Source organism: Telopea speciosissima, chromosome 10 (assembly GCF_018873765.1).
Source record: "Telopea speciosissima isolate NSW1024214 ecotype Mountain lineage chromosome 10, Tspe_v1, whole genome shotgun sequence".
NCBI lineage: Eukaryota > Viridiplantae > Streptophyta > Magnoliopsida > Proteales > Proteaceae > Telopea > Telopea speciosissima.
The window spans coordinates 19,485,937-19,498,463 of NC_057925.1; the positions used below are offsets into that span (position 1 = coordinate 19,485,937).

The window sequence follows — 12,527 nt, forward strand, 5'->3', positions numbered from 1 at the left end:
CATTGATTGAATTGAGTCTGTAATGGACGATATATACAATTGAACTTTCTATTCTAATATCCTACAACAGTTTCCAATGTAAGTAGAATCCCAATTGTGATATCCTCTCTTCCCTGAACCCTGAACTCTGGAACTCAGGACTTCGATACACTTTTTCTATTATAAACAAAAAGGACAAAAACGGCAAGAAGAATAGAAACAATGCCTGAAGCTGCATAATTTTCTGAATCCCCATTTCTCCCTTGTAGATCAGTAGATGGTACTGATTGGAGAAACAATGACAAGACTGCAAAAATGGATTTCCAATAACACCATTGCACTTCATCAAATCATCATTCAAGATTACTGAATGAAATTGAATTCTTATGGATTGAAGTCACATTAGCTAGACCAGTTTTTCTCCAATTTCCTAAAGCTGTGTAGTGCGATAGTGCTAGGTGGAGATGTCAACACGTGGCAGCTCGGACAGCCAACGATCTGAACTCAACATAAATCAATGAGTTCGGACCTTTGGATGTCCGATCTGAAACGTGTCGACATCTCCACCTAGCACTGCCGCACTGCACAACTTTAGGAATTGGAGAGGATTAAAATCCTTTTTTGGAAGTGGTGGTATGACAAAATTGGCAATTTTATCTATAAAAAAAAATGCAAAAAGTTCAATGCACGGCCTCATGTATGGTGTGCGATCGTGCCTACAACTGTTGGATGAAGATGAGGGGTCGTGTACTTTTCACGATCATGCTTATCCAACGGTTGAAAGCACAACCATGCACCATGCATGGCCAAGTATGATTACACTTTCATCCAAAAAAAAAAAAAAAAAACAATGTGAGGTAATGATTACACGTTTCTTTTTTAGGTTTGAAAATTCTTTTTCCTCTATTAATTTCCTTTGAAAACAAACGGAACCTAAAGGAATCTAAACAAAAACCCGCGAAACCATTAATTCATGACACTATATAAAACACATTGATTAAACATAAGGATCCTCAAATCTAGATAGGGCTGTCAAAAAAATCAGGTCAGCCCGAGCCCGCCCTGAGCCTGGACAGGGTTGGGCCGGGGTTGAGATTAACACAGGATCAGACTGGGTTGAGGCTTTTCATGGCCCCGATAGGGTCAGGTCAGGTTTGGGTTGGGGCCTCGGGCAGAGCCCGACCTTGCCCATAGAGTGAGAGCACAAGGATATATGACGTGACAAAGACTTTTCAAATCCCGCCCAAACCTGAATTTCATTTCAATTTGTGATTGAATGTTAATTTTGATTCTTCAAGCCTCTCGCCTTATCACCACCACCACCACCCACACCCACACCCACACCCACAACCACAACCCCTTCAAGCCCTTTCCACATACACCACTACACCAAACGAGCATGTCGCCTCTTCTCTTCTCCTCTCCCTTGGGAAACCCTAACCCTAAAGGTGAGAAACTCATCCGCAGACCCTAACCCAAGCCGATTCCAACTGATTTTCATCAATTTTGTGTCGATTCTCCATCAATTCTCACTGGCCCGTTCGTTTTTTTTCCGGATTCGCCATGAAAGGAACAAGATTGAAGTTCGTTACCAAGAAAGCTGACAAGAAGTGAATTTTTTATCGTCCCTTGCTTGTTGGCCTTTTCCTTTCAATCATCTAGGGTTTCCAATATTTTTTTATCCTATATTGCTGTTTTTATTGAGAGTATGTTTGGATCATAGACTTTCAGCTGGTCAATAAGACTGGGAAGTCGGTTTTGTTTTTCATTTTTATACCTTCTGAACGTTGGTATTTTTGTAAGGCTCTTTGTGAAGAGGAAAGCTGCTGCTGCCTCTGGTCTGGCAAAAACACAAGAAGAAAGAGAAGTCACTGAAGGATCCTAACAATCCGAAAAGGCCTGCCAGTGCCTTTTTTGTGTTCATGTTTCTGTTTATTCTTTACTAGATCTGAATTTTTTTTTACATTGCTGTCAATAATTTTTATTATTAGAGCTAATTTCAGTATTGTTTTTGTTTCCTCCCCCTATTTGGAAATGATGGGCAGAGTTCAGGAAAAAGTACAAGGTAAAACACCCTAACAAGAAGAGGTGATATGGATGTCCCACTATGTTCTCTTCTTTACAAACTCAAGGGAAGGTGTGTAAGTAAAGAAGGCATTATATGGGCTGAAGCAATCATTGCGGGCTTGGTTTGGTGAATTCCATAAAGCTATGGTGTCAGTGGGATACAAGCATAGCAATGTTGATCACACCTTATTTGTTAAGAGGGTATTTGTTACACCTTATTTGTTAAGAGGGTTGGTGGTCACCTTACCATTCTAATTTATATGTTGACAACATAATTGTTAGTGGGAATGACCTTGTTGAGATAGCTACTGGGATGGTCAGGCCAGACATAGCCTTTGCTACGAGTTTGGTGAGTCAGTATATGCATGACCCTTGTGTTTCTCATATGGGAGGTTGTCTTTTGGATTCTTAAGGTCCCTGAAATTGAAAGGGTATTTCTTTTTCACCTCATGATCACATGCGTGTGGAGGCCTTTACTAATGTAGACTGGGCCAGTTCACCAGATGACGGGAGATCAACATTTGGATATTGTACTCTTGTTGGTGGCAACCTTGTTACTTGGCATAGTATAAAGACTATAGTGGCTCGATCAAGTAGAGGTTGAATTTTGTGCTATTGCACATGGTGTTTGTGAGTTGCTATGGTTTCAGGGTCTCTTTTGTGATTTGGGTCTCCCTATCAATGTTCCTATGATGTTATATTGTGACAACAAGTCTACGATCAACATTACCCATAATCCTGTTTAGCTTGATTGCATCAAATATGTTGAGATTGATTACCACTTCATCAAGGAAAAACTAGAATTGGGTCTTATCTGCACTCCTTTTGTGGAGTCTAATGAGTTTAGTATCCTTTTGTGGAGTCTAGTGAGTTTAGTAGATGTCCTCACAAAGGGGGTTAGCAGTAAAGTATTTCATTCTATTTTGTGCAAGTTGAGAATATGTAATATCTGTGCTTCAACTTGAGGGAGAGTATTGTAATATGGTAATATAAGTACAAGGGTAGTTCAATCTTTTTGGTTATTCTATTGTAATCCTACTGTAACCCTACTATAGTCTATTATAAATAAAAGGTTTCCCAAATCACAACAATGATAAGGATGGTACCACTATATTTAACATTCCACTATATTTAACAAGTTTTGATATGATCACTATAGCCCCGTTTGATTGACGAGGAGGATGAGGTGAGAATATTGTAGGACTATGTCCCACAGTTTAGTGGGTTGGGGAGCAGGGGTGGGATTTTTACTTGCCCATAAATCATAATCGAAGTCCTTTGTTTTTTGCGAGACTTTGGATAGTATTGAGGATGGGATTTTCAAATACCACGTTAGAAGACAACATTTAATTTTGTTCCTTGAAATTTTGGGGGCTAAGACCCTGTCAAACAAACAGGGCCTAAGGGTATAAGCATTGGAACTCATTATAAAAGTACTTTTTAGTTTTTGAGAAATAAATGGTTGCTCCATGCCTATGGTTAGAATCTTTCGTCCATGCCAACTTTAAATATTGGGCAGCATACGGACCGTCAAATAAAGAGATGATGGTCTACATTCGCTATTTATCAAATTTCAATGCCCAATTGAATACCCTACTGGAACTTTGGATTTTCAACTCTTATTTTCCAATACACACTCTGATATGATCCAAAATTGAAATGTTACCAAAGGTCTCATCTGATTTTCTTTGGCAAGCGCTGCGTTATTGAAATTTTATGGGGACATAGAGTAAAGGTTTTTATGACAATGGACTCCCTTATTTTTGTGGCCCTGAACAAAATAATTGAATGTTTGTTGTTGGGATTCCACACGAAAAGCGAAAAAAATAATCTCACATCAGATATGAATGAGAATGTAAGAGGGTTTATAGATACTTGAGCACCCCTAAAGCTAACTTTTGAGGATGAGTTCTAACCAAATCCCTAACAAGTATCAAAGTCATAGTCAATGCTGTAGATTTCTATCGCTCCTGTTATCCCTGTTTTTTTTGGGTAGAACAATGCTCATGTTATCAGTATGCATGGGTTGCTGTTATCAGAACCATAATTTAAGAATGGGATTGGATGGGCCAGATTGGATCGTCGATCTGGATCAATCAGTGCTGAATTTCTAGGGCAAGGGCATATTTAGATTGGATTTGGCCAGGACCAACCCGAATCCCGATTCTGTTCTTTTAAACCGTGATTAGAAACAGAGGCAACAATTAAGTTTTTACTCAAAATCCTATAGGGGCGAGGCAGGAAGAATCACCATTTTCCTTCTCAACCCAATCAGCTAAGCCCCAACCAGGAACTGCTCTCGAGGCCAGCTCAAAGAATACCAATGGCCTCGTGTTCATAAGGGTGATTGCCAAGAGGAAGTGATAATTGAAATTGCCTATTTGATCAAATCAATACAATTGATGACTATTTGATTACAATTTAAATGCCTCTAGCTACTCTTTGCTAACTCATGCTCCTGAATAACTATGTAAGATACCTCTGAGATGAACCACTTTCAGAGATTTGCTCTCACAAAAAGCTAGGATGAAAGCAAGACATAGGAAGACAGACCTTAAATTCGTGTTGTAATAGCTTGAACATTGCGAGAAATTGTTGGTCCAATCGAATTGTGTGAAGGGAAAAAAGAATTGAACAAACACAGGGCAATGTCATGTTGAAGATACCAATGGCTGTGTGGAGTATGATTCTTGAGAAAAGTTCATGGGCCGTAAACAAGGTGAGCGATAAGAATGGATAGCAGTCTCACACTTGACTTCCATCAGGCCATCCTTCTCATCACGTTCATCATTTTGCACTGCATTCTGAGAATAAAGAGCATATATACATCAAGATTCAAGTTGAAACATATCTGAGCCATAGTTGTCAAAGCACTAGGCAACCAAAGGCATACTAAGGCGACACTAACAAGGTGTGTGTTGGCTTATCAACTATGATCTGAGCTGCAGTACATAAGCTACCTCCCACTACTTTTCTCTATGACCTTGGGCCCTGATGGCACCACATAAAATGTTAAAGGCTGCTAGAAATTAATTCAATAATAAACAATGGAAGAATATAAATCTCAGCATAGGAACAATGGCAGAATATAAATCTCAGCATAGGAACTATCAGGACTAATCGAAGTATTGAAATACAGGATTAAATGTTTTCCAAAATCACTAATGTGAAGAAAATTGATTCAGAAGTTGCATAAAGATCCTTGATTATCTAACTGTAGTAGGACAGGCATGAACCCAAAGAAACTTGATAGCATAGTAATAACATGTATGTTACTTGTGGTGCTAGCATGGTACATTTACCTAAAACTATGGCATGTGATTGTAGTAGCAGAACAGTCAGATATGAACAACTGGGACCAACTTTGGTGGTGCAGTTGTTTAGGGATACCAAGTCTGAAATGTGGCCAGTCAAAGGACATATTACTGTTGACTAATAACATCCCTCCATGTGGCTACAATCAACTGACTTGTCATACTAACAACATAACCATTGTACCAACACTTCTGCTAACCCTTGAAACTATTTTTTCTTCGGTCACTGCTCGGACTATATAAGATAATACTGATCTTGATAAATCTAGGCACTTAAAGCTTCACCCAAGAGATCATCTAGAACAAAGATAAGTCTAAGTAAATAATTCAACCTTCCTATGGATTGGATCTCTTTATGTGGACAAGTATACACAATGACAATCTTTGTGAGGATAATAGAGCGGATGAGTACCTCTATCATATGGAAAAAAATTACCATTATCTTGTTGAAAAAATGACGATAACTGAAAACTGCTACTGCCATGGATAGAGCCAGGATTTACACCCCCAGCTCTGCATATAGTTGAGGGAAAGAAAATCCTGGCTCCATCCCCTAGAAGAGACAAGACATATGAAACAGCATCAGAGACATTGCAGAACAAATCAGTTTGAGACATATCATGAATGACTTCAGCTGATTCTTCTCACTTGAGGCATCACTGTTTTACTAAAATCAATGTGTCATGATGAAGAGGAATTCTACTATACTTGTATATATTGTATATCTGTTGTATTTTCTCTTGAATTTATGCATTTTCCATATATAAAGAGTTTCTTTGAGGGAGAGGAGCAATTCATATAGTTCACCTCCAAAATCTGTCTGTGTTTTGGCTTGGTTCTTAGATTAACATGGTATTGAACCCTGATACATTGCCACCAAGCTCCTCCGTGCGTAGCTTCATCCCATCATTGTCCGTTGCTGCTATCGGGTTGGAATCCTGAACGAGACTATCCATAAGCCTTTCGTGAACCCTCTGTTGGCCCCTCCCGCAGCATCACCCTGGCTACACCTCCCCAGGTCGTTGGCCCCTCTTGCTACAACCTTTGTACTACAAACCTCCCGCACCCTGCCACTCTCCAGCACCCACCACCCCGCCCCTGCTACGATTCCCCCTGCTACCCCTTCTGCCCCTTGCTACAGCTCCCCCAGCTACCCTTTCTGCCCCGGCTAGGACTCCCCTTGCTGCCCCTTCTGCCCCCTTACTACAACTCCCTACCCCTTCTGCCCCCTGGTTGCAACCTTGCTACCTCTCCTGCCCTGTGCTACCGAAAACCAGCATGCATCCTGTTTGAGCTTAAAAAATAATACCGCAAACGTACGGGTCAATGGTAGTTACGAGTCGAACACAGGGAGGTGATTAATCCAAATTCAACTTAGGCAAAGCACACCAATTTAATAATTAAAAGACTAAAAACAGAAAATTTAATTAAAAATAGTAAACTAACGAAGAGACTAATTAAAGAGAACGCAATAGACTAGTTAAAGAAGACGGGTTGAGAAAAACACTTGGGGGTAAAGAATCCACCAAGAGAAATTGGTTCAGTCAATGATAAGATATAGCAAAAACACAGCCCTTAGATGACATGAATTGTGGGTTCGAGACATAGGAGATAAGTGATACTAATTACTAAATCAGTCGTTTCCTATGAATGACAATCACTACGCATACAATCATGGCAAATCAATCATCAGCAGAATTTTATGTGGACACGTAGACAATTACGCATACGATAAATGGATGGCATGAGTAATGTGGACATGACACATTAAATCTACTGATGCTAATACAATAATCACGTAGAGCTATAAACACCATTGATTCTTTCTTCTCTCATGGCTTCATCCTATCCCTAAGTGGGGGAATTAGTTGGCCATAGAAAGATAAAAAGAGGAAGAAGATGATGAAAAATAAACAAAAGACATGGTAAAATAAATTGCAAGAGATAAATGAAAAAGAAATAATTTTATTGAAGACCCTCTTTGCCTCGCCTTCCATGTTCCTCCCCCTTTAATAAAAAAAAACAATACCAATCGATGGCCGTGTGGATGGTCAGGTGGAGTGAGAGAAAATAGGAAAGAGAGAGAGATTGACTGTGAAAGGGATTTGTGAGAAATAAATTAGGAGGTTAGAAGGGATAGGGAAGAAACCGTGGAGAGATGAGAGACGTTGAGAGGAAGTGGGAGAGAGAAGATATAGAACCCGAGAGGGTTTAGGGGAGAGAGATTGGAGAGAAAAGAGATTTTTCTTTTTTTTTTATTATATTTTTTTGATCTTAAATTCTAACTTCACTAAGAATCGTTTTTGGGCAATATCTTTCTATCCTGGAGTTGAATAGACCCAGTCCGAGAATTAAAGTTGCACCATTTTAAATTTGAGATGATATGAGCCTAATATCCAATATCTTCTGAAAGATTTTCAATTTACCAAAATTACCTTTATGCCCCTATGCTTGATTTTTCTCTCTTCTTCTTCTAAAATCTAAACTCGAATTGGCTCTAATCAAGTGACTTCCGACATTACGCATTGGAAAGCTAACCCGGCTGAATTCTTCAACCTTGTAACTTGGCGTTTGGCGGTTCAATTAGACATGTATTCTCTACTTTGACCAAAATGCCCCTAAACCTGAAAAATGACAAAAAAAAACCCAAGTGGCATTGTTCTTGGAATAAAATGACAGTAAATAATACATTAAAATGAGGTATAAAATATGCCTAACACACCCTACAGTCCTCCTGCCTTCCTGCAACCCTCCCTCTTGCGAACATACTCATGCACCCTTTCCTTTTGCAAACCAGTGTAGTCCTCTCCCCTCCACTTTGGGTCTTCTTGGTAAGCCAACACCCTATTTGCCCCACCCCCTTCGTAGCATAGTTGTGACCATAGTACAAAAACTCGTCTCGTTTCGGTGTCTCAACCAGGTTGAGACAACCGAAACCTTGAAATTTCACCGAAACATTGTATGTTTTTCTATGAGTTTTGCTTGGCCATTTCGGGGTGCAAAAGGCCGAATGAGTGAAATACTAAAACAAAATGGCCTAAATAATCGAAAGTTCGATGAAATGGTGCATTTTTAGACTAAAATGAACGATGATCCGAAACGAAATGACCAAAATTTCCAAATTTGTTGGAATTGTGGTCGAAACATTGTCTGTTTTGGGTGGTTTGGAATTTCGCTGAGTTTTTGAACTATGGCTGTGATGGCATCTAGGTAATCCTAGGTGTTATTCCGGCTTCAAGTTGATTGAAATTTTTGTGGTTATAATGGAGAAATCTGAGACAATGTCTGATAAATTTGTGGAACCAACAATGGTATTTGGTGGTTCCATTCCCAGTTAGAAGGGATAGGGTTGGGGGGTTATATCTCAGTCTCTGCACCCCAAGCTTCTGCTACTAATCCTGCCAAATCGTCTGCTTTGATAAAATGGAAGATTGATAATGCTAAGATTGTTACATGAATCCTTAATACTATTGATCCTCATATTGGCATCTCTATGCGAGGTTTCTCGATGGCTAGACATGTGGTTATACCTTGAATGGGTTTATCAGCAATCAAACTTCGCCAAAAAGTTTCAAATTGAAAATGACATATTTTCTTATAGTCAAGGAGAGGAGAGAATCCGGACCTATTTTTCTTGTTTTATGACCTTATGGGACGGATATGAACAGGCTCATATGATATGAGCACTGATTTATCTGCTTCTTGTGTTGCTACTATACAGAAGAATAATGCTGAAAGAAAGATTGTGTATTGATTGAGGACATAATATATGGTTGTTAGAGCTAACATCCTTAATAGGGGAATCTTACCTGAAATGGATACTGTTCTTGGAGAGTTGCTTCGACACAATAGCACTTGCAGGGAAGAATGATGATGATGTGTTCCTAGCCAACAAGTCCTGTACTCAGTCTTAGTCTCATGATTATTCCCGTGTCTAATATTATGAGTGCAAGGAATTTGGCCATATTGCTTCTTGTTGCAAGAAGCGGAATTTTTGTACTTACTATAAGAGGGATGGTCAAACTATTATATCCAAGTGCAAGACCACACCACAGAGACATGCACCCTTTGGTTAGCACAACGTCTACCAAAGAGCCTACCAGGCTTCTACGGTTCTACCACACCATCCACTGAGATCATTCCTGGTTTTGGGGGGCACAACTACTTCTGTGCCCACTGGTTGATGGATGAGGTTAGGCAACTAGTTCAAAGCACAGTGACTTCTGTCATTTCATCTGTATTCTCCATTAGTGGTCTGTCTGGGAAGGTTCTTTTTTCTGCGCCTCTTCTACTACATTGTAGTTCTTGAATCTGGTGTTTCCAATCATATGGCTGGTGCTTTTTTTTTGCTAATGTTGTTCATAAATCTGCTGATTGGTAAATTATTACTGCCAATGGTGATAAGTTGGACATCATTGGTACTAATACTTCATTTTTTACTTCCTTCTCAACCTCTTTGGTTACCGAATGTCTTCCTTGTTCCTTGACTTACTATGAATCTAATTTTATTGGTTAATTGATTAATGATGGCTATGTTCTTAATTTTTCGTTAGTTGGAAGTGTGATTCAGGAGCCACACAAGGCGCAATGGGATGGTGATGAGTAAGGGGCGTAAGGTTGGACATTTATTTGCATTGGAGTTTAAACCACGGAAGAGCTTCACCTTCTTGTTCAGTTCACCTAGTCCTTGTTTTCTTGTTTCATCTTCTTCTGATTTTTTCTTTTCAAAAGATTTATGGCATTGCCAATTAGGGCGTCCACATTCTGATAGATTAGGTTCTTTATTTCAGCGTGGCAGTTTAAATCATAAAACTTTCTTCTTTGCCATTTATGGAAAAATTATGTGCTAATTGTTCTTTATGCAAAAGTACTCATTTACCTTTTTCTTCTCTCTTCTATTAGCACTGCTCCTTTTGATATTGTTTATAGTGATGTGTGGGAACCCTCACCTATTTTGTCTCAGTTCGGATATCTTTATTGATGATTCGACACGATATACTTGGGTTTATTTTGTGTGTAAATGCTCTGAATCCTTACTCATTATAAATTTTGTGTGTAAAGTTCAGAATCCTTTGCTCATTATAAATCATTTTCCACCAATGGCTTAAACTCAGTTTAATTCCAAATCAAGGTATGTCGTTCCGACTCTCGGGGAATACACTGATGGCTCTTTCCTTCATTTTCTAGCACAACAGGGCACTTTACGTAAAAATATTGTACCTCTACTCGTCAAAATGAAGTCTCTGAATGGAACATTGTCACATACTTGCTGTTGTGAGGACTTTACTTTAGGATTATAATGTACCCGTGACTTTTTGGATTGAGGCAGTCTCCTCTGCAATGTTTCTTAATAATCATCTTGCATCTTTTTTATTAAACATTGCTCCCCTTATCATTGTTTGCTTTGTTCATCCCCTGACTATTCTTTGCTTCTGTCATTTGGTTGTTAGTGTTTTGTTCACTTGCCTCCACATGAACAGACTAAGCTTTCTATACAGGCTGCTATGTGTGTGTTTAAGGGTTATAAATTTATAATCCCATACATAAGAGTTGTCTGTCACGATCCCTCTCTTTGTTGCACACGTATTTTTTTGTTTTGCTGTTTTTCAGTATAAAGCTTGTTTAGTTTTTCAAGGCAACGAACAAAAATATGGGATTAACTACTCTTGCGACTTTTGCTTCAGTTGCAAAGATGACGACTATTAGGTGGTCTTGGCTCTTTCTGCTATTTGTCAATGACCTATTTTCCAAATAAATGGTAGGAATGCCTTTCTTCATTGACAATTGAAAGAGTGTATATATACGGCCTCCTTTTGGGTTCCCTCATCTCTATGGTGTGTCGACTGAAGAAATCTCTCTATGGCTTAAAACAGGCACCTAGAGCTTGGTTTCAACGCTTTTGAGAGGTAATTCTTCAAGTTTTTTTTACTCAAACTATCATAACTATTCACTATTCGTTCACTCCATAGTTATCAAGGCGGCAAGGCGACCACGGCGTTTGAGGGCCTTCCTAAGCGCCTTGGCGATAGGGCGGCCACAAGGCGTTGCCTTGGCGAATAAGGCGTTCTAGTATTCTTTTTCTTATATAACCATTTTATTTGATACAAATAGCATATTAAAAATTATATAATTCTACTTTGCTAAATAAATATTAATGTTTCAAACCAATGCAAGATATTCATAAAAAAAACAAATTAACAAACTAAGTTCATCATATTATCATAGAAATATAGCATATAAATGTGGAACAACATTATAAATTATTAAATATAAAGAATAAAGGGTTGCTAATACTTACCTCTATGATGCCAAAATGAGTGCCTAGGCAGTAGGCCCTAAGGTAGGAACAACAGCATAAGAATTGCTAGTGGGGGTGGAGAAGCCACACTATCATATCATGATTTTGACAAAATAACAAAATGACGTCTATGATATGTATTCACAGGTCCACATTGTCTCAAGATGAGGATATATCATTCAATTTATTATAGGCAAAAGAAATGAGGATGGAAAATAAAAAAGAAAAGAAAGAAAAGAACATAGTGCTTCACAGGGAACTGAGGGAAGAAGAAGGAAGAAAAAAAATTGTAAAGGAGGAGGAGGAGGATGAGAAGAAACAGGAAAAAAATCGATTATCACTAGGTCTAGGCAGTAGGCCCTAAGGTAGGAATCGCCGATGGGGGTGGAGGCTGGAGGAGCAGCAGCAGCAGCATAAGAAAAAAAAAGGAAAAATCGAGGGGACAATGGGACATGGAGGCGCAGCAGCAGAATAAGAAAAATAGAAGAGAAGAAGAAGAAGAGTAGAAGGTTACCTACCTTGCTGGAAACGTGGTAGTCGGAATCAAAGCGGCTGGCAGGAGAAGACCAATGCCGGAATTGATGGAGACTTGGAGTTGTTCCTTCACCGCAGGTTTTTTCTCCCAAACCCAAATAACGAAGATGAAAAGTCGAGGGTTTTAGTTTTGGACTTTAGTTGAAAAAGAAGAAGAAAAAGTCTTTTATACCCTTGATAACATGTATCTCAGTTTATATAATACATACACCAGCCAATGAAAAGTTAGTAAATAGAATAAAACAATAAAAATAAATAAATGGGGTTTTTATAGTATTGATCCAATGTATCTCAGTGTAGATACTCCATATACACTTTCAAATAATAAGTTAGGA

The 12,527-nt window shown here is 38.8% G+C and overlaps 1 protein-coding gene across 4 annotated transcripts in view; it reads right to left on the reverse strand.

The window, feature by feature from the left end:
- Positions 1 to 4,595: 4,595 nt before the first annotated feature.
- Positions 4,596 to 12,527, reverse strand: part of LOC122641494 (CSC1-like protein At3g54510) — an 84,137-nt gene continuing 76,205 nt past the window's right edge. For all 4 annotated transcript variants that reach the window (XM_043834751.1, XM_043834750.1, XM_043834752.1 and 1 more), the window contains one exon: positions 4,596 to 4,850. In XM_043834751.1, coding sequence (XP_043690686.1) covers positions 4,698 to 4,850 — 153 coding nt within the window. In that variant the 3' untranslated portion in view covers positions 4,596 to 4,697. The remainder of the gene's footprint in view (positions 4,851 to 12,527) is intronic.